This window comes from Cyanistes caeruleus, chromosome Z (genome assembly GCF_971803275.1).
Source record: "Cyanistes caeruleus chromosome Z, bCyaCae1.hap1.1, whole genome shotgun sequence".
Taxonomy (NCBI): Eukaryota; Metazoa; Chordata; class Aves; order Passeriformes; family Paridae; genus Cyanistes; species Cyanistes caeruleus.
This window is the reverse complement of record NC_141732.1, coordinates 73,983,783-74,011,557: the sequence shown is the minus strand read 5'-3', so window position 1 is coordinate 74,011,557 and position 27,775 is coordinate 73,983,783. Positions and strand designations below refer to the sequence as shown.

General features: G+C 37.7%; 1 protein-coding gene across 9 annotated transcripts in view; it reads right to left on the bottom strand.

The window, feature by feature from the left end:
- KIAA1328 (KIAA1328 ortholog) overlaps nucleotides 1-27,775 on the bottom strand; it is a 172,675-nt gene that overhangs the window by 143,685 nt on the left and 1,215 nt on the right. For 4 of the 9 annotated variants that reach the window (XM_086869907.1, XM_086869905.1, XM_086869906.1 and 1 more), the window contains exons 2-5: nucleotides 24,255-24,361; nucleotides 22,126-22,265; nucleotides 18,311-18,405; nucleotides 10,020-10,135 (exon numbers count right to left, since the gene is read on the bottom strand). In XM_086869907.1, the coding sequence (XP_086726033.1) occupies nucleotides 10,020-10,135; nucleotides 18,311-18,405; nucleotides 22,126-22,167 (253 nt within the window). In that variant the 5' untranslated portion in view covers nucleotides 22,168-22,265; nucleotides 24,255-24,361. Of the gene's footprint in view, nucleotides 1-10,019; nucleotides 10,136-16,403; nucleotides 16,462-18,310; nucleotides 18,406-22,125; nucleotides 22,266-24,254; nucleotides 24,362-27,775 lie in introns of all 9 variants that reach the window. The other 5 variants (XM_023944086.2, XM_086869904.1, XM_086869909.1 and 2 more) reach the window with 4 other exon arrangements.

The following is a 27,775-nucleotide window of genomic DNA, read 5'->3' as shown; positions in this document are numbered from 1 at the left end:
CCTGTGACCACAACTGCATACTTCAGGTTGCTCACACCTGCTCTACCTCTAGCACTCTATTTGCAATGGTAACCAAGTCATCCTGAGATTAAGTTCATACAGAACCAGATACAAGATACTAATTTCATTTTTAAATGGAAGGCAAGCAGTGTAGTTTTGGTGGTGTTGATTATATTTATTTATTTTTATTCCATAGTTTCCACATTTAGACCTACAATTATTGGCAATGTTGCTCAGGTTTTTGATGCTCTGCTTTCAGTGTTGACTTCAGTACAAGCATCAAAGCTTTTCCATACATTAAAAAAAACATCAACACCGTTCATGTAACAACTACCATCCACACATAGCTAGCAAGAGCTCATATACCTCTTCCTGTCTGCAAAATGAAAAAAAATATTTTAAGTGTAAGACTAAAAACCTGACAATGCACAACTCAAAATGCACTTCTGCTGACAGAGCCTAGCCAGTGAAACTGCTCCCTCCCTAACCCTCCTTACAGCCATGCTCTGCTGCCAGCTAAGCCAATCCAAGGACCACTGCCTGACCAGGCAGCTTGCTCTGTGAGACTCTCTACCTTACACAGGTGGCAAGCTAAAGGTTACAAGTTTTATTTTAACAAAACTGCCTTGAATTTTAGAAGACTCTTCCTCCTTCAAGCAGAGGACTCTCTCCCACCACTCACAATCAAGTTATCTGTTATTACAACATTTGGAAGTGACTAACGGGGGTGAAAGCTAAGTTTCATTTCTTACAGATTCTTTAGAATGAAACAAACTATATCTAAAAAGTGCAGATATGCTTTTTTATTTCTTTTGCAGTTCAGGGGAGGGGGGAGGGAAAAGCATCACTGATTTGTATATTAAAGTGCAAGCATCTGTCCTACTGATGACATTCTAGGGAAGCACATTAGCATAAAATTTAACGATGTCAAATAAGTGGATGTGAAATAGGGACTGCGTAAAGACACTATTTCCAAGCCTGACAGAAACATCACTGTTTAGAAATGCAAATGATACCATTATGTTCAATAATTATATGAAAATATGAACAGTTCAGCATGTTTTCCAGCCCTGATGGCGGTTAATGGGATGTACGCTTATGTAAATAACTACTATTAAAGCTAATGCTGAAAAAAACTAATAAATTCATACTAAAGCAACTGATTTAGTACGCTTTTAAACCCCAGCAGTGCTCACTTATTAGAAAGGAGTGCATTCTTATGTTTAGAACTCATTACTGTTACAAGTCACTGCAACTCCATCAATTACCATGCATTAATGAAAATGGGACACATACAAAAAAAATTATTGCCTCTCAGCAGTTTTCTTTAAAGACAAAATATAGGGGTATTACCATCACTGGGCCTTGAGGGGAACTTATCAGCAACATAATCCTTATTACTACAACAGTACTCCCTGATCTATAAACCCTGGGGTATTTTTTTGTCCCAAGAAGGGGATGACCTTTATGTAAATCTCCTACCATATGCACAGGGAAAGTGACCATATTGCCATCAGTAAAAGCTTAACATTTTCATAGTTAAAAAGGTATTTAAATAAACACATACATACTAGAATCTAAACTGAAAACTGTAAATGAGAAATAAAAAACTACAACTCCTGAAACTGGACCAAAGAAGGTATAATGCCAGTAAAACTAAGGATAAAAGGTATATGTGGAAGTCTTCAATTAAATTCTTGTATCCAGATAATTTCCATCCAGTTTTACACTTACATTTTTAATAACCTCCTAGAAAGCCAAGGAATTAAGACTTTAAGGGTGCTAATCATTCCTCTTTGGATGCTTTCTCCAACTCCTCAGTATTATTCAAGATTCTTAGCCCTGGTTAAACATCACAACTGACAGAGAAAACAAAACCAAGAGTGCTGTAATAGTAATGAATTCCTAGGGAAAGTAAATGCTGAGATTTACTGAATGTCTATAACTCTACAACCAACCCACTTTCATTTTCTAAGTAGTCTATAGAAATGAGATATTAGTGTAACATCCACTAGATCCTGAGAAAGTTCAGCAAAGCTAAAAATGCATTTATATTAGTTTGCATTAACTGACAGTTTAAGGATGGATTTGAACAACCTCACAAGAGTTTATGGACAAAGAACTGATGCCAAATGGAGAAGATTAATGTAGGACAGTTACCAGTCCAGTCTCAACTTCTGTAAGACAAGATGGCATTTTGCTGTGGGAAGGCACAGACTTGCAACTCTCAACTACAAAAGCACTGTCACTAAGGACCATGAAACCCCACATCAATAGAAAGGGGTTAAGAAACCCCTTGTAAAGAAACCCCGTTTTCATCATATTTGAACCGTGACAAAGTTCTTAAAGGCCAATGTCCACCATAAAATCCAGCATTAATGCTATGTTTAAGTGCAATGTACTCCCCACAGCACAAGGCAAAAATAAAGGCTAGGCCAGCCTGAAAAATTTCCAACCTAAAACCAGGCAGCAAAACAAGGTTTTCAGGGAGCCAGCAGCTCACAGAATACAACAGCAAACACATGATGACAGTCAGTGTGACAAATGTTTGATGGGAGAGAGATGGAAGGAAAAAACCCCACAAAACGATCTGATTGCTTTCACTAAATCTCTGTTGAACGAGAGGTATGAAGTGTTTTGCTATCTAGACCATTAAAACTACTTCATGAGTGAAGGCCACTCTAAAAACAGTAAGACAAATTTGTTACTGATTAATAATAAAGCCATTCATTTTATTCTTCAAATCTAAAGTAATTACAAGCCAGAGCATGGCAAATGGATTTAGAAGAAGCCATTACGTCAGAAGAATCCTTTAAAGAAGAACAGTAATTTAAAAGACTGAACTGAATAATGAACTCTCCTGAACAACAATTATTATGAGACTGATTTATTGAAAGTGTATTTAATTATGCAAGAAATGTTTAAACTTTCCAAAATAGTGCAGAAAGACAGAGAAACCAATAGCGGAGTCAGCCCTACGTCCTCATTATAGTTGAGAAGCTGAAGCAGATGGAGAATTCATTTAGTTTAGAAGGATAAAGTACATCAATTTCTCTGAATCCACATTTCTAGTCAATTTGTTACAGTACCAGCTTCAACAATTAATGATCTCATTTTCCCATTTGTGCCTTCTTTTAAAAGATTTCAGTCTTTGTTTCCAAACGAACAAAATGTCATAAAGAAAAAATTTAACTCAAACATCACTTTGAAAGCTCACAAGCCTAAAACCAAATGTTTCAGCAATAACCACAGAATCAGGGGTCAAATTCAGTCAGATAAGTAGCCTGGTCAGTTTAAGTATCTGGAATAAGCAGAAAGATGTGTCTTTCACCTGAGACACTTAAACTGAACAGCCTGACTCCTACAGAGATTTTTTTTTATTTGTTTGTTACCTGAACTACTTCACTTTTTTTTCTTAAAATGCCTGACATTGAAACAAGAGATTGCCATGGCTGAAGATGCATTTCCAATGACAGGTGTCTCCTGTTTAGTTTAGACAGGGGCAGCCCATCATCATATCTAGTTCTGACATGCCCTCCACACAGTTAATATAGATAATATCATAAATCTGAGCTTCAGATACCCAGAGCTGGGAGATGTTGTCTGGGAAGCATATAGCAGGTATCAACAATCTGGCAGTGCAGAACTCCAGCCCTTACTTTCAAAATCATCAAGTATCTAGTAGCAGGTACAGATGACCACAATGTAAAAACATCACGAAACATGGGAGATGAGAGAATGCTACTAGCCCTCAACACTCACCTCAGGGGAACTCCAAAATTCTATACAAGAGCTGTTGGGTGGGAACATCTCCACTTCACACAGACAGACACAGAACATCACTCCACCCTTGATATAAAACACAGAGCAACTACACTTCTCCCTTTCCACAGCTGTATTTCTACACATAGAAATATATTTCACACCAATGCGAGTACCATCTCACTGACAATCCTGCAACACTTAGTGCAGAGTTTTAGGGCAAAAATCCTATCTGGCTCATATTCTGCAGAGGCTGCTGTTGACTGCTTAGATGCTGCCTGCTGATTCTGGGTACTTTCATAACATGGACAGTGTTGCTAGATCGTGCTACAAGGCACTAACCAGGATTAAGCAAAAAAAAAGCTTCAAATGAATCTACAGCCATTGATCCATTTGAATACTCAACATTACAATATGTTTCACCTTGTTTTAGTTTAAAAGTTCATGAAAAATTCAAAATATCTTATTTACCCAATAGTCCTTGACTGATTCTTCTACATTTAAGTTCGTAAATACATACATTATTTAGCCAATACTGCAGTTACAGAATAGCATATAAATATTCAGAGAATTTTTAATAAGTGCAGCTTTTTTTCAACAGACCACAATGGTTGCTTAGAAACATTTACTGGTAGGATACCTGAAATAGCAGTAAGAGAAACACCTTCAAAGAGTAAAGTAGTTGGATAAAATGGAAGAAAGGAGCAAAACACTAATTTCCCATTCTCCTCACACACCTTCAAACAAATTATGATGCACAAGAAGATATATAGTATGCATCCACATATGAAAAATAGAAAGGAAAAAAACTTTAAATGATAAGCTGAAGGAGCCAAGTTAAGAAATAAAAGAAAAATAATGACGGTCATTTCAAACCCTCAGTTCATAACTTGTCAGAAACCATACCATCAGAAACAGACTTAGCCAAAGTTAATCTCTAAAATCGTTGCTGAGTTTTAAATAAATAGCCTGACTTTCAAAAGCACAAGCTTCCTACAAATGGCAAATTTGCCTTTATACAGAAATTTTCTTCTTGCCGTCTTTTTTTTTTTTTTTTCCAGGGGGTAAGTGGTGGGAGTACAGCAAGAAAGGGACTTATTTTCATCTATAGATGCTTAACTCCAATTTTAATACCCATACCCCACCTCCCCCTGACACTGTGCTGTCATTCTGAGTGCAGACTGTCCTCTTGCCAACAGCAGCCCCAGGGAAGCTGACCATAAATCTGCCACGCAGGATACTCCAACCACACATCCAACAAAACACATGGCCAAAGCCCTGCTCTGCAAGACCACCTCTTCTCCCTCACCTGCAATGAAAACTTGTGGGTCTGATTAAAACAGGAAAGGCAGAAGAAGTATTCATATTCTCAAAAGATCAAGATTTAAAATGATAGGGAAAATAAGGCAGAACAAGCAAGTAAATTCTGCAGTATGATATCTCCTTTTTCTATCATTTTGTTCTTTGCATTAAGGAAGCCAGTTACTCTTTCTTCTGAAAAATACTACTAATTTTACATTAACACAGTAAGATATGAAAAGGAAAAAATATGTAAGTGGTCCTAATTTATGTATGCAAGACTTATATAATGAACAGTACTATGGCAAAACTAAAAGCATTTCATTGAATTCTCTAGATAATGCTTATAGAGCTCATTATTCTTCCAGCAAATTAATATTCTATGTCTCACTAGCACTATAAGCAAACGAACTGTTTTAGTTAAATTAATATTCATGTTAACTGCATGCAAAACCAACTAATTAAGTAGTTCTATAATATTAAGGACATATGTAAACAGAGTCTGTGATCAATTTTAAGACTAACCAAGTAAATCATACAGGATTTGTTGTCTGGATTTGGCTGGGTCCTCAGCAACACAGTCTGCTGGGAGGTGTCCCTGTCCAGGGGTTGGACCTAGATAATATTTCAGAGTCAAACCATCTTGTAAGTCTATGTTCAGTCAGAAAATAATTCCAATAAAAAGCTTAAGTAACCCAGGTACATTCTAAATATAAAACAAAACAGCAGCGTAGTACAGTTGACTAGTTTAAATCTACAAAAAAGAGAAGTTTGTAATAAACAGAATCTCTTCTTTCCTTTATTTGCCTATTGTTTCTCTATGTAATAATAATTTAAGCAGAGCTTAGAATTCAATAACAAATTTTTAATTTTTTTTTAAGGAAGTACCCTCTTCACCTATTAATAAGTCTTCACAGAAATGTTTCAGCTGCTTTTCCTTCATTTATGAAACAACATCAAATTTACATGAAAAAAAATCCCTAATGGTGATAACAAAAAAAGCTAAAGAACACAACATAATTTCTTTGAGCTATGAAGTATCAGTAGTACTTGTTTCTTAATAATTTCATTATAATTTTTTTCCTAAGACATGTATCATGACAGTATTAGGACATCTTGCAAAGGATATTTTCCTGATTGTTAAATTAAATTACATTTGGGGTGCCTGAAAATAATCAGGAAGAAAAAGAAAGGGAAGCCAAAAGCTTTTCTATTAGCAGCTCCTAGTAAAAGAGGAAAAAGATGCTGCACAAGTAGTCTAAGTGCATAACCTGGTGCATACTGCTCATCCCTTACTGTGAAAATTCAAATGAAATAACACAAATAAGAACAAGGAAATTGCAAGTCACACACTCCAAAGCCAACACCAGAATCTAGACTGCCACCAGAAGCAGTTTAGTCACCATACAGCAGCAAAGAGAACACAAATACCGGGAGTAGATGCTGTAGAAAACACCACAGGAAGTATCTGGCATTTCTTCTCACATGAGCCTAGTCCCAAATTCTATTTCAAAAGTTTAGAGGGTGCTTGAATACCCTAATCAGACACATCCCTGCTTGCACCGGCTGCCTTACAATTGTGTGACTGATCCTAGGTCACCTGCCACCATCTCAACTCTTATTAACCTTAACTGCTTATCCCAAACATTTCTGAACCCATCAGTCACAGGCTTTTGTTGCTTTCATACCTGTCACATCCAGGCCAACTTCCTTATCCAAGTGTTTCTTTACAGACATGTTCTAGATCTCCCTTTCACAATACACACGCCTTTTACATTTTTCCTCTTTATCTTTTATGTCAACTTCACTTTCAGAAAGTGATATTCTTCCCCACCACTTTATCATCTTCATAGTTTTAAAATGCTTTCACTGGGGAGGGCATCAAAAGAGTGTGAGCAGCTGTTACTGGATTATCCAGGGCAAATTTTAGTACGAACAGCAAGAGATGTAATCCCAGCATGCATAACTGAACACCACTAAGTGCCACATCTTCTAAGAACAGCAGCACTATAACTTTCCAGTTTATTATAAGCAAGAGAGTTTATTATAAAAAAAAAGTTTTGATCCTGTTTTGGTTTTGTAACACTTTGCTTTAAACACTTTGGATAAAGTTTCTTTTGAAAGAAGACAGTCTGAAGCGTAAATGTCATGAAACAATCCAAGACAAAACAGCTACTTTTGACCAAATTATAAGATAATATGATTGGCCTAAATACTGCTTTAGGAAGAAGGTGTAGACCAACTGACTACTTGAAATCTCTATTTTTTTCTTAATTCTGTGATACTAAGTAATTGGCAAGCCTGCCAATAGGCTGCTCAGCTTTCAGCCATTCTTCCATCACCTCTTTTTCTTCACTTATCCTGAAAAGAATTTGAGAAAAATAAAATACACACCCCTAACCACAGTGCCTGACTTCTGACTACTCCACCACTTTCCAGGGTTCACAGCATGTTCCTCACTGTAGTTCTCCATTAACATCATGACCTAGTACTAAGTTTTCAATTTTCCAAGTTTCACCTGCTAAGGAAGGGCAGAATTGACTTCCAAATCTGATTAAAATTTTAGTTGTTGTTCCCTACCCAGACAGCACTGAGCAGCTCCAACGCAAACGTGAGCTTGGGCTGCAGACAGATGCTGTAATTTAAACGTTGGAAAGTTACTCAAAGTTTCATAGTGAGATCATGGCATTCCACCCATCTCCTTTCCCTCAAAGCCTCTCTCATAGTTCATCAGCAGCAAATTTCAACAGAGGGGTTTTCACAGTTTCTCAGGGGTAAAAACTCAACCGCAACAAAATAAGGATGGATTTTCCTCAAAATAGGGATTTTAAGGATCAAATAATACTCCTCCTGCAAGAATCTCAAGGAAAAAAACAAAACAACAAAAACATGCATTGCTGACAAAAACCCAGAGACTCCCCATGCTAAGTGAACTAAACCCTTACTAAGCTGAAATTGCACTTTGTTGGATAGCTGCAGTTATATCACAACCACTAATTTATTACTGCAGAGTACTTATAAATACTGCAGTAAAGAAGGTTATCTTAAATTAGCTACATGGGGGGGGAAAAAAACAGCAGGTAACATTTATTTTAGAAGACTTGGAATTTTTTTCTTACGGTGTTAGATCCTTGATATCTTATTTGCACATGGACACTACAATCCAGAAGAACTTAAAGAATTTCAAGTTGCTGTACTTGAAACAGCCATAATCTGTATTCAGCCTCAGCAAGTCATTTCTACTATTCCTTGTCTCTGCAACAAGCTTTAAAAAATTAACTGATCAGAGTTACACTGAAGATCTTGAATCATTCATGTATGATAGGCAAGTATTGCTGCAGTTAAAATTACATTGTTTTAAATTATAACCTTGTTTTATATATCTAGGTTTTACAGAGTTTTATGAAGTGTAAAATTGCATGCATTAACCTTCTGCCATGTCTACCAGACTTCTGGAAAAGTATTCATGCTTGTGCAATCTATTACTGGTAAAGAAAAAAAGGGAAAAAAACCCAAACAGCAAAACAAAAGAAAGCAAGCATGTCTATTTTCACTAACCAAATAAACTTCATGTGAATTAATGAATACTTCATGTGGATAAATAACAAAAAATCAGGAACATGCATCCCACCCACATTCACGAGCTGACTGAATACACAGTAATACACAACGAAATACTGGCTTCAGTGAAATAAATGTCAAAGAGCTTTGTCACATCCAATGACTCCTGAAATATCCCAAACCGAATATTTTCCAGTAACAGTTCACAGATAGGTAAGTTTGTTGATGTATATATTATTTAGGACAAACAGACACAATTCTTTCCAGAAAAATAAGTGCCAGTGTGCTACAAGGGATGCTCTAGGTCATCGGGGACAATGCTCTCCTGACAAGAGACCACACATCACTGAATGCCTTTCCTAAGCCAAGCAAGTTCCATCACAAAGAAAGCACTGTTTTTGGTAAGCCTGCCAGTGCTAAACTGTGAAATAGGATTACCAAAATTTTCAAGAATCCTCCTCTAAATTCATGTTTAAGTTTCTGAATTATCTCTATTTCTGTTACAACACTGGCCTATAGCTCAAATAGCCTCTTTTTGTCATAACTTCATTTTTAACTTGAACAAAGGATGGCTTAGGACTGACAACAATACTGCACACACTGGCCTCCATCATGCTTTTTAAAACAACATTATTATCCTCTCTACTGGCAATGCAGCTCCCAATGAATCACACACTATTTGCTTTTCCTGTTATTGCAGCCCTGTCTCTTCCCTATCCCACTGCAGCCAATCCTTAGCCCTCTGAGAAATTTAACAACAAAGCATCAATATCAGAGATTTGGAAGAGAAATGAACAAGAGAATTTTGTAAAGGTCTGCCACACCCCAGAAAAGAAAACTGCAATTCTTGCAATAGCAACTTTGCATGCGATATTCCAGGATTGGCACTAAGCCTATACAACTTAAATAAATGCAAGTCACAGTCAAAAAGAAAAGGGAATCTGCTCTTTTTATATACAAACAAACCCTACACCTAACAAAAAGTCTAAGCTAACCAAACCTCCTAGTACATATATTTAATTTATATCCATTTAGTGTAGATTCCCTTTCTCTGGACATGGAGAGAAATGGAATACCATGCAAATTTTAGACCTAAATTACAACCACCTAACAGAATTCTAAAAAAAAAATCTATAATCATATTTTAATGTGTAAATTCCTTATTGTCATTTTTTTAGTTGACAAATATCTATTTCATAGCAAAACAACATCACAGGAACAGCTGGATGGCAGTTTAAGCTCAAATGAACCAGTGTCACATGCTGACAAGCCATCTCTCTGATTGCTTTTGAATGGCAGCACATGCAGATTTATTCTATGCCATAAATTAGAACAATTATTTCTCTGTACTTCACTTTTTATTTTAGTGAGCCATTGCACATATTTTTAAAGGATATCTTCCCTTTCCTTGATGATAAGCTCATTCTGCTCCTCTAGCTGTCTGATCTTCTTCTCAAACGACTCCTGCTCAGCTTTCAGCCGTTCTTCCGTCACCTCTTTTTCTTCACTTATCCTGAAAAGAATTTGAGAAAAATTAAATATATGCCCATAACCACAGTGCCTAACTTCCAACTCCTCCACCACTTTGCAGGTAAATGGATAACATCCTCTCCATCCTTAAGCAGTTTAGTTCCTCACAATGTTTATTTTAATATATTACACAGGAAAATGCATATGACTTTATGCAATACATCTTCTTCTTTTTCAAAAACACTGGTCTAACTAGAGCACATGCACATTAATGGCCAGCATGGAATAACAAAGTTAGGGCCTGAACCCACAATCAGGTTTCTCCAGTCTGATTCCCTGCAGTCATAATGAAGATTCACTGGGATACTTACAAACCTAGGACATGAAGACAGAAAACCCAGATGGGAGAGCTTAACTGACATGACAGGAAGAAAATTCTGGAAAACTTTTCTGTTCTTAATCTATAAACGAATCCTTCTTTCACCTTTACTGGTCAAATACGAGTCCATGAAAGAATCATTTTTCTTGTTAGCTTTCTCCAAACAAAACAGTTTGTCCTTTTCTGAGGATTTTCAAATATCAAGCTGCAGGAGTAAATTTTCCTTTCTGTCTGGGGCACGGCACCCTGTATCTTGCTGCTCAGTGTAAATAATTGGATCAAGATTAAAAGATGACAATGGGAGAAAGCCTTACAATGATCATTTATTCTGCACCTCAAGAGCAGGCTATAAAAACAATTATTCTGGCATCACGTAGGCAAGAAGATCATTATGCATAGATGATCCTGTAACTATGCTAAAAAATGTTGCTTGGAAATCATGGTTCTATAAAAGCTACACAAAAATATTAAGTGATGAGCTTAGACTAATAAATATTATTGCTCTGCACTTAGGCAATTTCTGTTGCTGAAGGCTCTTAAAGTTCAGTCTTTTATGATGATGAAACAGCTGCCACAATACAGGTGACAGGAGACCAAAGCAATAGAACTTTCAGAAAACTCCAATTTTAACTTCCTTAAAGTAGAAAAATCTTACAGGAATAGGAAAGAGGAGGAAAAAATGAAATATATATACATATATATAAGTATTAGACTACGTCTTCCACTCGTCCCATTAGACAAATACTCTTAACAGAATGTTTCATTCAAGGACTGAGCCATACATTTGATATCACTGTTTCCTTTAAGAGGGCACAGATTTGTTTTGATCTTCCAGTGGAAAAGTCATAAATACCACAACTGGGTCACTCCCCTGGAGCGAATTATAGACAAGAAGTATTCCCCAACTCCAAGATCAATCCACAGCCCTTCCCATATCAGCTCAAGCAGACTGCATGAAGTTGGAAATAATACTGAAACTCACACTTTTTCTCTACAAACCTAGAGGGAGACAAACAACAGGTACCATATAATCAAATTATTTAAATTAGGGAGGTTTGAAAGCTTGGACAAAACTATTAATTGTAAAGTTCCTAAAGTAGAGGGAAAAGAAGACACACATTTAGTAGAAAAGCATTCTATTGAGGTCTCATTTAAAACCTTGGGCCCAGCCTGGGAAGATGTGATGAGTTCAACCTGCTCCTAGGTCCCTTCCCCTCCACTCACAGGCTGTCAAAAGGGTTGTTCACACAGCATTAAAGAAAGGTGGTAAAGGGAGCTACCTGTATAAACTCTGGACCCACATTGACAGCTCTGCACTACTTAGCTAAGCAGACAACAAACTTTTGAGGAATATCCACCACGCATCCTTGCAGTAACAGCCACAGCACATTTGCCACAGGCTGCAGACAGAGGCTTTCATATCTAACCACGGCCCATTTGTTTCCTTTGAGTCCAATGAAACCACCTAAATGACTACAGCACATACGACCTTCTTTCACATAATCAGTGAAAGATGCAAAAACACACAAAAAATAAAAGTTAACCAGAAAACCACAATGAAGAACCTAATGACCACATGGATGAAAGACAGGAACGGAACAAGAGCAGGGCAGGGAACTGGAAAGAGAGAAGTACCATCTCCAGAATTCTATGAAAGGAAGGAAACTTGCTCAGTAACTTGCAGGAGTGATGCTGCACAAGAAGAGAGTTTGGGGCAACAAATGCTGGGCTATGCTGGCACCCAACAACACTGAAACTGAAAAACAGTGTAAGAAAAAAGGTATGAAAGAACAGAGCTCTAGAAAAATCAGATGAAACCTAGGAGGCTTTACTCATCTCTAGATTCTGTGATTTGTTGCTTGTATCAGTGTGCATCACATTCACGTGCTGTGTTTGTATTTAACACATATCACAGCAAGCTGTCACACTCCCAGACACATGAATATATTGTGCCACATATCTTACGCAGTAAATGACTGAGAACAGTAAGTGATCTCAGAAGAAATGTGGCGGTATGTTTCTATATCACAAAACAGGAGACAGCCCATAAAGGGCAGGCAAGATACAAAAGACAGTTACTCACAGGAGGTGGCAAAAGGAAGTTAGAGAAAAGGAATACAAGAATGTAATCAGATTATGCTGGATTTATGTCACTTCCTATAAATAGCTCGATGAGTTGTTTTGGTTTTTTTTATAAACTTATTTCTTTGCCTTCTGGCAGTAAAGAACAGATGATTTTAGCAGAACTATGGAGGACTTCACTGTTGCTGTGCAAAAACATTACAAGGCTCATATAACACTCCTCAAAAGTATTTTCACCCTCTGTTCATCCACTTGGGTCAGAAAAGAGCAGTGAAAGAATGAAGGCACAACTACAAAGGGCTCAACTGCTCCAATGAGCAACATGCTGGTATCCAGCTCCATTGTTCTTGCTTCCAGGATCAAACAGACGACTGCAAGCTGCGAGCAAAGATGATGAATCAGTGGAACTATTCCTTCCGTTTGGTGTCTGCAACATTTTCTTGCATGCAATTCACATTCACCTACCTTGTGCCATAGGGTGTGCACCATCTTTGTTCAAGATTTGTTTTATATTAAACAGTTCAAAGCCTATATAATTCTAGATGCATTTAAATAAATAATTTTATTTTACAGAACCCTCTTTAGAAAAATTCGTAATGCAAATGTATTGACAAAAAGCCCTCCTAGGACATCCACCTTAGAGTTAAAATTAATTCCTAATTCACCAGTTCCAATTATTATTGTGTGCTCCCAGGTCCACTGCTGATACCACTATTCCAGTCTGATCTAAAGAAGGAATCGAGCAAGGAGTTTGCTGATGACACTGACTCATTCCACTGAGTAAGCAGGACTGATGCTCTCCAGGTGGAATTTCTGAAGCAGTGCACAAGTCAACAGCACTTCAAGTTTTATTTGTTTAATGAAAAACTGGCATGCACAAGAAAGAGCCATGATAATACTCACATCAACTCTACACTAGGGACAGAACTCAGCTCTTTCTGATGGAAGGCAGAATTGAAAAGGCAAATTAAAAGCAGCATCTTCTATTTTTTTAAATTTTTAAAAATGAGCTTTTACCAAGAGAAATCTGAATGCAATAAGAACATAGCCACTCAGCTAGTTAAGATTGAAGACAAACTAAACAAAAAACATATAGAGATATAGACACTGGGAACTTCACTGATCAGTCCTACACTCCTTGGGAACAATCATCTTTTACTAAACACCAATCTGGTATTGGTTTGCCAATGGGCTAGAAAAGGTGAAAATAGTTTGATGACCATTCTTGAAAACTACAAGTTTTAAATTTCAGGCAAAGAATAGCATCTGGAACAGGGAAGACCTCCAAGGAGTAGGTGGGGGACAGGGGGAGGAAAGGAAGAAATAGAATTTTCATCCAAGGATCAGGGTTCACAAACCTGGTACATTTTACTCAAGCATCATAAGCAGTTTGTACACATCAGAAAAAAAAAAAATAAAAAACTCTATGGGCCCAAATCCTAATTGAAATTGCTACACAATGGATAAATTTTATGATATGCAACCTGCAAAATACAAAACTAGATTTCACAGCATGAATTTATAGCTACAAATGACTTTTTAAGCACAGAAAGTAAGTGTGATTGGTGATACAATAATCCTGGCATGCTTTACCTATCAGCACAAAGTAATTTCCAGACAAGCTTAGGGATATCTCATTTGCAGTCTCACTGCCTGACCAATTAAGAAAACTGCAGCACAAAATTGCTCCTAAAGTAACACATGAAAAAAGAGAAGATTTTGATGTTAAAGCCAGGTAACGATTTGGTTAAATATGAAGTAGTGTAACCCAGGAGAAAAGGCAACACAAGAGGCCAAATATACAAGATTTGTAACAAACCACGGGCAAGTTTTCCTTCCAAGATCTTAAGGACTGGAAAAAAAACCAGCAGATATACACTGTAATATAGCTTTACTGAAACCTCTGCAATGGTTTCCAGTTCTGTAACCAAATCAATGTTCTGTTTTGATGCCCATTTTCACCTTTTGTTAAAAAATTTCAATTTTAGTTGGTCAATTTCAGCTTCATGTCAAAGACAGTAGAAAACACTAGTATCCCAAACTGCTGGCTCCCTACAAAGCATTTAGGAATCCAGGGTTGTGGAAGAGGGAAGCATTTTCTCAATAAGGGATAAAGGGTTGTCTAAAGGCTGTTTTAGTAGCTGCCAGTTACAAGTCATTCTGGGCATGCCAGTGATCTTAGCCAGAACAACATTAATGTAATTGCAAAAACCATCTTCTATCTTGTTTGGAAAGGGAAATCACTTCCATGATTGCATAAGGTGTAATAAGAGTGCATAAGCGCATTATGATACCCTTCTACCTAAATTACTTTTGAAGATTTGCTTGCAAAGACAACAGGAAGACAGTTTTCTCCAAGTTTATCTTATTTGTAGAAAGTAAGAATGCAAAATTAGATACCAATTTTCGCCACTAAAACAAAAACTAAACTCTCATGAACCATTCTACATCACTTAGTCAACGCCTCTGCTCAGAAAAAAGGCAGACTTCCTATGTGAGCTGTACAGGTATCTGTGATCAGGGGAGAAAGAAGTATTTATGATGTACCTATCATACTAGGAGCCCCACAGTCACACAACTATCACTATATATCAGTTAGTAGTGAAATGAATACTTCCAAGCACACACACATTCACTCTCTGTGCTAAGGAGTTATGATCCTCTCTATTCAGCCAAATGCCAAGACAGAGAGAGCTCTCAAAATCTGCATATCACTCACAGTATTTCACTCTAGAATACTTCATAATCATTCTCAGTGTGGTGTCTAGCAAGTCCTTAATGTTCAACAGTCAACTGGCTACATCCCAGAGGGCCCTGTGCTGCTCCTTCTCAGAAGAGTTTAATGTGTCCTGACACTGGCAGTGAGTACAAGCATAAGAATCTTTCCGTGTCTTCACCATGTCACTGCTCATTTCATTACATAAGCTGATGACTGCTTCAGGAGCAGCCTGCAGGAATAAAAGCTCAGAGTCCTCTTTGCCTCCTTTGAAAGGACTTTGCTTATAGGAGAGATAAAATTTGCTCTTAATGTGCCGCTTTCACCACCACACCAGGAGGACCCTACTGAAAATGTGAAGGTGCCACACTGGTTGTCTTAGAAAATAATGACTGATCACACTCAAGAATACCCCACTTACTCAAAAAGCACTTTGGCATTCACAGGCATGATTCATTCTTCTCAGAAATTCCTCTACAAAAGCAATTTCAAAAGAATCTGCTGACACAATAAATTAAAAAGCTCAAATTTGCAACATTCAAGTATTTTAAACTTTGTCTCCAGTCTGCCACTCTCATTTCACCTTAAAAGGATACATTCAAAGAAGGGCAAGATAATGGTTAGATTTACTGAAGGCAGCACAGATCAAAAAATTACAATCATTTAGCCTAGAAAGGAGGATTACAAAGAATACAGCTGAGTGCTTTCTTCAGTCCCTGTCTCAAAATCCAATTCTGTAAAATTCTGAACAGTTACAGTGATGTCAGCCACTGGAATCCCCAGCAGTAGATCTTTACAGCCCAGAAGCTCCTCTTTTTTTCTTTTTTTTTCCAGAGAAAATTATATTAACGTAGCCAGCAACAGACTCTACTCATACCACGACGAAGTCTGACACCTCAGCAAATTAACAAATGAACTGACACCACACACACCACTCAATGGGAGTGAGGGTTGGAGGAAAAGAAGTCAAAAATACGAAGAGGAAGAAAAGTACAGGAGAGCTCTCTCCTCCAGCAGTCACAGAAGCTGGGGAAAGACCACTACCCTGAACTGCTCAAGCAAGACCTGGCTGAAATTCAAGCCCCAAAAGTCAATCATATTTTGCAACTGGGTTCCATACAAACAGAATTTTACCACTTTCCAAGAGCCTTCATGCAGCTGCTGATTGACCAGTCTATTTCTGTTGACCATCCTGCAACAAACGTGCACAAATTAGCCTTAACTATCATTCATAAATTGTAGCAAAACAAGGAACAGTGAGGTACTGCCCAAGTGAGACCTTTATTATTCCAAGTATTTACTGCAGGACAGTGTTTCTGTAAAACTTTTAACATTCTGCTGTTTCTTTTTCTTAGTAAAGTAGCAAAGAATGTTCTACTGCTTGTAAAAACTCTCTATCATTGCACAGCTAAGGATGAAAATTATTGAGAGTTTTAAAAAAGTGACGAGGTGAGCGGAATTAAAGTTCAACTTCCCTATTACTCTGCAAAGGACTTTTAATTACATCCAATAAAAATATGATTAGGTTTAAAAATAAAAGGGAACTAAGTATAAAATAATAGTGTTCCACTAATTTTACTTTTCAAAATTAATGTTGCTGCACCTTCTATTTTTCTTCAAAGAAATGTCAGGCAGAAATATCAAACTGTCCTCAGGGAAAAATCACAGCATCTGAGATTTAAGAAGAATCCCATGCTCGAATGAATTACTGTACTACTATTCACTAGGGAGCAGTGTATTATGAGGAACAATGTAATAAAAGGCTTTTTTTAATATTAGAATATACCTCAATATATCAACAGTGGCAACAGTGTCCGAATAGCTCCAACATCTGACAATTTGTAACCACGGTTCCCACCAATCTACTCTTTATGACAGTCTTAACTATACATTTTCTAACACAAGGCATGATAAAATAGAGTTGCAAGCATGAAGAACTTCAGAAATTACTAAAATACTGTACAGCAAGAAATTCTGTATTAGTTAAAATTATTAGCAGGTAAAATGGTCCACTGGATAAGGATAATCAGACAGAAAATATTCCTAGCTGCACCGGGGAGTTATTGCATGACCTTGAGCAAGTCACTTAATTTCTCTAATTTTCCAAATTTTCCTATATAAAATGAAAAAGAACAGTAGTGCTTGCCAATTATTGCAAAGAGATAAGGGATCTATGTCAAAAAACATTTAATTATTACCAGAGAACCGCATTTTGTTCTAGAAAAACTTTCATTAAAAACTCTATGTATGATAACTTTTAGCCCGAAGGACCTGGGATCATCTCACAAGAGCTTCCCCACGGACACAAGCAAAGCCTGCCAAAGGCCCATGTGCTCCTCCTCACTTTTACAGCCACTGTAAGAAATGTAAGATTTCCAGAGATTCTGAGGTGTTAGGGACAAACAGTAGGACAAAGATTTCCTCACTTTAATTCAAACTCTTTTTTACCTCCTTTACCTTTGAGAATGTAACTAGCACTGGAATAAAGTGAAGAAAAGGACTTTTGCTAAAGCTGAGAAACTTGCACTATAGATACCACTCCTTTCAAGGAATAGGTAGAATCTGAAGAAATTAAGGGAAGCAAGAAGTCTGATTAGACAACTAAAAATTACACAAGCAAATCTATCAACATGTTTCAGGCCCAAGATTAGCAAGGCACCTTTAAGGTGGCCTTCCATGTAAAAACATACCTCTGCCAAACAATAAGCACTACAAAGTTTCATAGCAACAAAGTCTGTCATTTCCAAAAGCAGAATGTGTTTATTTATAGCACTTGATACACACCACAAACAAAATCCTAGCCCTGCCGTTAGGTTATTACAGATGAAGTACTGCTGGTCATGAAATTTTGGCCTCTGTTTTAAATATATATTCAGAGGAAGCAAAGCAAAACCAACAAGGCTGCTTCATACCTCTTCCAGGAAGAAAAATGACCTTGTGCAAATATGCAGGTTTTTAATGCAGTTCTACATTGCTTGATGTTAATTAGAGAAACAACTCTCTTTAAACTTAATGCATTTTCAGGTGATGCTTCCTCTTACCTGGCAAGTTCTTTAATTAAGTTCGCAATGCGTCTCTTGTCCTCAGGACACAAATCCTTTAAAGAAGCACTCTTCATTCCTCCTTCATTATTTCCCTGAAAATTTAAAGTAACATCTTAGAATGTACTGTTTAAAAGACAACAAATATTTTATAAACTATTAAAAGCATTTCAAGACCTAATAATTAGAAGCTGAAAGTAGATCAATTCCAACTGGAAATAAAATTCATATTTTTTAAAATGTAAGTACATTTCAATGAAACAAATTACCAAATTGTGAAGAATTATTTTAAGAGATTTGTGATTCAAATGCAAACTGCTAGCTTCAATGCTAAAAACATATTGGGTAAAGTTTTAAGACATGCACTATTCCTTGATTCATACCACATAAAAAGGAGTAGGTTCTCATGACTTGCAAATCTAGTGCAGCAATATCCAAATCCAACTTCGAACTTTATCATATTAGGATCATATCACAGGGAGTAAGAAAAAAATAAGTGCTGCCTTAGCATTTATGACCAAAGCACACAAAACAGCAAAATATTGTTAGCAGAGAGTAAGTCCCTTATTTCATTTTTCTAATACAGAGAAAAGCACACACCTTCACTGGCTACTGTTTGGTTTTAATGGCTTATTTGCCACTTTTTTAAATAGCACTTGTCAAAAGAAGGCTGTAGCAGGGCTGAGCACTTCAGATCTGTCACGCGTTCCCAGGAACGCAGAGAACCGCTGCACTTTCCACCTGTGCCCACCCGAGGGCACTCTGCTGCCCGGCATTCCCGACTCCGGCTGTTCACACGCAGGAAACAGTTTCAATCTGGGGGGTTTTTTTCCACCAAAAATCCCCGTGATCGGGGATTCAGTTCTGCAGTGCTAGTGGTAAGCATGAAATACGAACCCGAAGATAAATGCAGCGACAGAACCATGATGTTCTGCCCAGGATTTTGGCAAGTTTCTGTATGTTCACTCAATCTGAAGGAGTTTCAGTTTGTACTTTTGCAAACTCTGCCAAGTGCATGCAGTGCTTTACATTAGATAAAAGAATGCCACCAGATGCCTTGCAGTTTGGCCAAGTCAACACAATAGTGCATAAAAGAATATAAAGAAAACGCTGGGTTTCTCTCATTATCAGTAACAGCAGCTGATCTACACACCAGAGAGGAAGTGACCCCTTTCCTGCTTATCTAATTGCCTCTTAAACAGCATCTTAAAAACAATTAAAGAAGAATGTCCACTACAAAGAGAGACTATGTTTTCACACAGACTCATGTTATACCTACATGACCCTTCATTTTAATTTCAGTGTATTCTCCTCAGGAATGAAAGAATTTCACAAGGCAAATTTCAGCACTTTTCAAGGGGCATTTGATTTCAGTTTTCTTCCCAAACATATGTCACACATGAAGACAGAATGTCTAACTTGACTGAATTCAACTAAACGTACAGTTGAAGGAATTTCACCTCCCATGCAAAAATGTATGAATTTATTATTTTTTTTAAGCAGGCAGATGATGGAACTTCTTTAAGAAAAATGGAAAGTTAGAATTCTCAAAAAGGAGAATGAAGCTTGAACGCATTAGTGAAAGAGATTTTAACAGAAGGTCTCTAAAACAACTACCCAAACTGATGTACATACTGTCAGACAAACCTTTGTGGTATGAAGAGGAAAAACAGTTTTTCCTATCCCCTGTAGGTATGCATAGATCATACACAAGAAATGCTCAGAGGCAGACTTGCGCCATAACACGCATCAAAATGAAGCTGTGGAACAATGCACAGCAATAGCGCAACCATCAAAAGAAGATCACAAAGGAGGTGGAGGCCAAGACTGTTTTGTCTCCTTTTCTCAGATTTCTGTCCTTCCTACACAGCTCAGGACAGAAGACAATTTTGGAACTCAGTACTGGAAAGATATTCTCCACACCTTGTAAAGTGACAACTGCATGACAAAATCATACAGAATCACAGAAAGGACCTCAGCAGCTCACCTACTCCAGCCTGGAGTGTTTTACCCAGAATTATGTTCAGGGCAGGCTGGATGAGACACTGAGCACCCTGCACTAGCGGAAAGTGCCCCTGCCCATGGCAGGGGGGCTGGTAGGGTCCCATTCAACCCAATCCATTCTATGACTATGTCATAGCAAAGCCATCAGCTCTCCCTAGACATGCACACAATACTTTGCAGAAAATAAGAAAACACTTCGCAGAAAATAAGTTGTGTTGTTGATGAAAATTCCATACAAAAGAAGTTCTTCTTCAGTAACAAGTAGAAACATTTGTTCTGTTTGTTTCAACTACTCAGAGCTTATCTTCTGAGTACAAAGTTGCCATGAGAATTTGGTAGGGTAAGCGAAAAACATGAGGTTTAAAAAGACAAAAAAGAAGGATAGCTTTGAACACATCATGTAGTCAATATTACAAAAGCACAAGTAACCAATTAAGATTTCACATATCAGGCATTATATTTTGAAAAAAAGAGGACACCAAAACCCATTTTCACAAAAAAAGGAGTAAAAACTCTCTAGACAACAAGTAACACAATCAATGCACCATTCAACGAAACAGATTTTAATGTGACACATGAAGGCATCTGTGAGGCAGCAGGCTTGTAGACACTTATGAAGAGATGCTTCTACATAGACTCTGCATAATGGGGGCTATTTGTGGAATTTATCTGCATGCCACTTAACAGCATCATTTGTAAAGTAGAGGTACATACTAGCCTCTAAAAGCAAGTACAAATAATCAGAGAAAGGGAAATAAACAAGTCCAGGCAAAACCCTGAAAATTAATACTAGTTTAATAACTGGTCACATATCATGCTGAAAGATTCGAAGGGCAATGACACTGTCAAAGCAACAAGAATTGAACAACCTGTCTTCACATCAGAGTTTTGAACCTACATGTGTAGCACACAGCAGTTACTCAGCACACAGGAGGCAGAGAAGGACACTGTAGATGAAGAACAAGATTTAACTGCATGATAATAAAACAGCAATGCAGAAGCAGTCAAAGGTTTTAGATCCTGCCTGCAAGTGGGAGGATGCCAAACCCCAGTGATTTACAGGCTGGCCCAAGATGACTGCTAGGCAAGAGACTCAACAGTACTCAAATGACTTACACCGTCATTGTACTACACAAACCACGTTAGAAAAATGGCATCTCTCAACAGATTTCTAAACATCACAGCATCTATCACAATACAGAATAACCTTCCAAAGGAAACCCCGCAGCTTTGGAATTTCTAATGCAAGGAACTGTAGGAAAAACATCACCTACTCTCACAGGAGGAGACCACAAAATTCAAAGCAGCTGACATCAACTGACAAAGCTATTTCTACTGCTCAAATGCATTTTGAACTTTTACTATCAAAAACAAAAAGCGGTTTTACCCTTCTAACATGAGCAGGCACCGAAAAAAGGTCCCTAAAGTAAGTTTTTACTCTTTTTATTTCTAAATGAGATAACTAGAACAATGAAAATTAACAAACTGAACAAAACTTCTTGCATGTTGAGCCAGTAAAGTGTAGGTTAGGCACTACCTAGGGCTACATGCACTGTCTCTGTACAAACACACACATAGAAATATAAATAATCTGTTTTACATAGCCCCACTTACACAAATTAGCACATTCAGCCTTTATTCTCTTCAGGTGATAATTTCTGATAGAAAGTGACCATGTAAAACAGGCAAAAAGTGTAAGAGACTGTAAAAATAACTACACTAAAACTTTAAATGTTTTCAATCTAAGAATTTTCAACCATCTTTTCTACTATGTGGAATCTTAAGAGGAAGAAAAATTTGCCTTTACTGACCTGCTGCCCTGTCAGACCTCCTGTACCTCTATCAGGATCCATGGAAACAGAAGCAACAGCTACAGGCACCTTTAGTTCAGTTTGACCTGTTGGATATTTTGGCAAACACCTTGTTCTTAAATTTCCTTTTGTAGACACTCCTGTAAATAAAAGACAAGCAGAACATGCAGATTATAAAGTGAAAAGGGGCCCTAGTATTGCCTTGTATAACCAAACTTCCACAAAGGCAACCTTGCCTTAGCAGCTCCTTTCTTTGAAAAGAATGAGTACCTCAGGAATACGTCTGCAGTTCCCCCTAGCCTCTTACTCCATACAAAATTTCATTAAGATGAATGCATTAGCAGAAAAAGAGGTGCATGGTACTGAAGCACACCCAGTCACAATGAACATTTCATAAATTCTGAAACGCACATTATGTTTTCAGACTGAAGCTCAGTGCAAATAAACTGTGTTTGATTAAGACACAAAAGCATAAAATTGAGTTTCTTCTTTGATACCCAAAGTCAGTAAGGAACCAACCATGAGTAAAGTCTTTAAAAGTGCCACCCATATAATAAAATACCACATTTTCTGTTATACAGCCAACCTACTGATACTCAGGCTCTTTGTTCCTTTCAAGAACCAGGCATATGAGTAAGGCAACATTGCAAGGCATACTCCACAGATCACCTGTCAAACACTTTCTGCCATAATTAGAATGTATGAATTGTATCACCTCTACAAATGGTAAGAACATGAAAGCACTGAAAATCCTGATGCTGCAATTATGAAGTGCCAACACCGACACTAACACTAAAATCTGCCAGGGCCACATTAAAGCCTACAGCTACTTGGTAACAGCCTCAAGGTTTGATTTTGACTATTCAGAAGTGCAAAAAGTTTTGAACAAAAAATATTAACTTCATACTAGCAGACTGATTACATTTATTTGGGCAATTAATTTCAGAAGTGTACCAGCAATTCAAGTGAAATAACTAAACTATAAACTCTAGTATCTCCATGCCTGTACACAAGGGAAAACAATGGTCCTTAAATTCTCTTCCTCAGAAGTTGTAAAAAACTTCCCAGAGTGACTCAATTTCCATTATTTAGGATCGCTGCCTTCTTTCCAGGGCACAGAGAAAGACAGTCCAGTATCACCTGGCTTAAAAATCTCTGTATGTGTTTTGTTCAACTGAGCTCAACAGAGATGTTTGGCCAGTAGTTTTGAAGGGTAAACCATGCTACCCCAAACATAAAGAGTACAATTCCTCAAAACTTGTAACTGTTGGATGACACTATGGATGCTGAAAGCAGCAGGGAGCACAGAGCCTGCATGAATCCAAGTCACATAACTTTCTCAGACTGGCCTGAGAAATAAGGAGAAATCCAAACAGTGAAGGAAAACAACCTTTGCAGGTGTTGTTTGGATCCTTGTTGTTTACTTGTAAGAAACAGCCAAGGGGTGATGTACCCAATTGTCCAATAATGGTGACAGGTTGCTTTAATGACCATTTACAATTTTACCTTTCCGGACCTTCTCAGACCTGTCTATAAAAGAAGATCTGGAATAATAAAACTTGCTCTCTCGTGACACTCAGCTAGAGAGTCTAGGTCGTACTGCTTTGCCATTCCTAATATAGTGCAACATGACATGTACACAATTTCAGGCTAGAGTTAACCCTCCCCAGATACGTGTCCAGGACCTTGTGTCACTTTAAGAGCTGTGTTTGAAAACAAGTAACAGAACTCTGAAGGGGAACTAAGAACATTCATCTTTTCCCCAGCAATTTACACAAGTATGCACTCAGTAAATCAAGGTCAAAAGAACTACTAAAAAAAAAAATAATTGCTTTATCTCTACACAATGAATCTTCATTTCAACTGATATCTTCAGAATTTACAAAAGACCTAACACTTCTAATGCTTCAACATTCCTTGGAGACCACATTAAAAATTCAGCTTGCCTTATAAACTGGATAAAGCCATGCTGTACCTGCAACAGAAACAACTCCCCTGGAACTGTTCATCTTATACAGTATGCTTATCTAAGCAGCAGAACATAAATCCTTTGCTATAATCATATATGTCCCATTCTAACTTATGATGACTCTCTACCTTACACATACTCATGTACACAAACCACATACCTGAAAAGACACTGAAAATTTTATCATCCACAGGAAAAAAACCTTTGTTTCTGTCTATAAGAAGGTCATACCTGAAACAGATATCAGTGGATCTTCTTCATCAGAAGCTGCATGTGATTTTGTTAAAGGAAATAAAAAGAGTGCACACTTGGTTCTTTAAACAGGACTGTAAAAAGAAACATTTGGTCTCTTAATTTTACACAGCTGTTGACAAATAAACAGTCAACATTTTGGGAGGAAGAAAAGCAAGGAAAATTTGATTAGGAAAAAAACATCAGAGATTGCTAAAACAAAAGGCCTTACTTCTTCTTCACTGTGTATTAACTTTCAGCCTGTCAAGATTACCTTAGAAGTCACCTCAGCAAAAGATCCCAAGGACCAGCCATAGTTACAAGAACAATTACTAAGATAATGAACATTATCTTATATCATAATGTAATGAATAATAATATTTATTTAAACAGTTTATTGTTATATAGGGAACATCTTAATGTGTAGGGAAAGCAAATTCTGAAACAGTGTTTATTGGTAACTACAATGAAATCCATTTTAGGCAATACATTCCAAGAAACATAAATGAGGATAAATGCAAAAGGTTTCAAACTGGTCATTCTCATCTGATCATCACATGATGAGTAACGCATAAAAGCCTGAGGACTGAATATTTTTAAGAAGTTTCAAGAACTTTCAAATATCCCGGAGGTTTAACTATTTAATTACTTGACCACAGAAAACCCTTTAAAATCATTAACAGGGCACCATACTATTTGTGCTGTTAGTAGTCACTGTGACTATCAGCAGTCACTGAGCTTGAATCCCTGCCTCCTAAAAGACACTAAAAATAGGACTCAATATAATTCAGGGAAGGATATAAATCATACTGTCTTCCTTAAAGGAGCAATTTCATTTAGCTGAACATAAAGATTGTTATTCCCACATAAATAACTACATACTTGTGGCTTAATCCCAGCCAGCAACTCAGTACCACACAGCCACTCCCTGTCCACCTCCCTGCCCCAAGTGGGGAGGAAAATCAGAGAGAAACAGTAAACCTCATAGGTAGAGATAAGAAAAGCTTAATAACTGAAACAAAAAAAAAAAAAATAGGATAATAATACTAACTGCAACATAAAGGGAAGAGGAAGAGAGAATTAAAACCCGAAAGAAACAAGTGATGCACAGTACAGCTGCTCACTGAGCAATGCCCAGCCCTTTTCCCAGCAGGAACTGGCAGCTCCCAGCCAACACTCCCTAGTTTATGTACTGGACATGATGTTCTGTTCTGGAATCTCCCTTTGGCCAGTTTGGGTCAGCTCTCCTGGACATGATCCCCTTCACTGGCAGAGCATGGGTCACTCAAGTCCATGTTTTTGGGTAAGCACTGCTGAGCAACATCCAAAACATCAGCGTGTTACCAGCATTATCCTCATGCTAAACACAAAACACAGCATAACAAGTACAAGGAAAAAAATTAACTCTATTGCAGCTGAAACCAGGGCAATACTAAAGTGGAAAACTAAAGCACAGAGCACAAAATTCTCCTCCACTATCTTTTATTTATACCCCTTTACCTTCCTCAACATTTCATGGCTGGCCAATTAACTCAATTATCTAATTTCTGTAATATTAACAAATAAATGTATTTAAGGTTTTGCAGCTGCATTCTGACAGGTAAAATTGTGAAAATATTTCAATGACTCTATACAAACTCTTGCCTTAACTAAAGTTGAATTCTGATAGCACCATCTCAAAAACTTAATTTAGTAAATTACCACATAGTGGAGAAAATTAGGAAAAGTCTAGGAGTTTCCCCCTGTGGATAGCAACTTCAATCAACACCCACTGTCCATTACTCAACTGGTACTTGTCATACTGAAAGGGCCCAATCACAGGCTCACTTATGATCCTATTGATGTACTTTATCACTTGTACACAATTATCACTCATCAGCCTCACACCAGTTTAAAAAGACATTCAGTGAGTACTGCTGTCAAAGCCAGCTCCCTCTACAAACACAGAGAGCATTTCTGATCTCACTTGTGAGCTGCAGCCTGCCATCTCCAGCTGCCAGAACACACTGTGGGGGAATATGGCAAACAAGGCGAGGAAGAACAAACTCCACGAGGAAGGTACTGTGCATACCCTCTTCTCAAAAAGCACCAAGGTGGATCAAAAATCCAAGTCTGGATTGCAGCCCAGCCCAAGCAGCTGCGTCAGCACAACCACAACAGCAAGCTGCAGGGTACTGAGAAGTGTATGTTCAGCTCACACTGCTTCAGGAAACAACAAACTTCTGCACAGGCAGTTCCTACTCAACTGACATACAGTTAATCCACATGTAAACACACGGCTGTAGGAAATAAAATCATCTTTCTAAACAACATCCTGCTTTTAGAGTGTGCCTCTGGTATTGCCAGTTGTTGTGGATAGATTCCTAATAGCAGGATGCAAAGACTAGTCAAAGTTGTGGCTATTACTCCCCTAGCTACCAGGACAACTTTCCTGGTGAAACATTGCAGCCCAGTGTATTAGAACAACTCAAAGTTAGAGCAGGCTACCTCTATCAGCTGGACTGAAAATCACAATGAGTCAGAGGCTGATTCATAAGCAATGTCCTTGATTCAGAGTAACAGACTGGAGACAGCACCAGCATCAACCTTTTAACATTAATCCACTGCCATGTGCTTCTCAAGACTGCCAGTAAGGCAGGTGTAGTATTATAAACCTTGCACCACCACAGCCAAAGTGCAGTGCAACAGCAGAGAGAGGCACTGGAGAAACTCAGCACCCAGATAGAGCTTACCTATACAACCTGCCTTGCTGCACTGAGGTGATTCAATATTGATGGAGAGAACTTAAATTTTCCATATGTATTAAGCCAATCTACCAAATTTCCCAGCTGCTCCTCTTTTTTTGAAACCATACACTACCATTATTTTTAAGTTGTGCCATGTGCTTTTCTAAGAATTTAAACTTTTCCAAGATGAGAGGCAACACTGCCTATTCACCAAAACATGTAGAATGGAAATGATGTGTGAGGCCACTGCTGGGCTCAAGAAATTATATTTAGTGATGGTAAACAACCTGTTAACTGATAAAAATAGACTGTCAATGCAATTGCATCAATACTTCCACAACTGAGCAGAGTAGTGACAGTGTGACAATAAATCCAATATGCGCCCCACACCTTCATCCTATTCACAGCACAGAAAATGTTGTAGACAATCTTTTTTACTTTGCACAACTGTGAAATCATACTGATGTGCTCCTTAAACAGGCCATGGGATGGTTGTCCCATTTCACTTGCACACTGTCCCCATGGGTGTGCAGTCAAACATAAATAAAAGAGCACATATTCTTCTTTCCAATCACCTCCAGTCAATGCTGAAATCCCACTCTCAGTCTGACTAACAGCAATGCCTCAAGCCCCTCATAAGTGGAACTAAATTGTCAGCTTCTAAATTTCCACCAGGCCAGACTGTCAGTTCTACCCCAATGACTTCAAGTCACTCAGCTTCCAA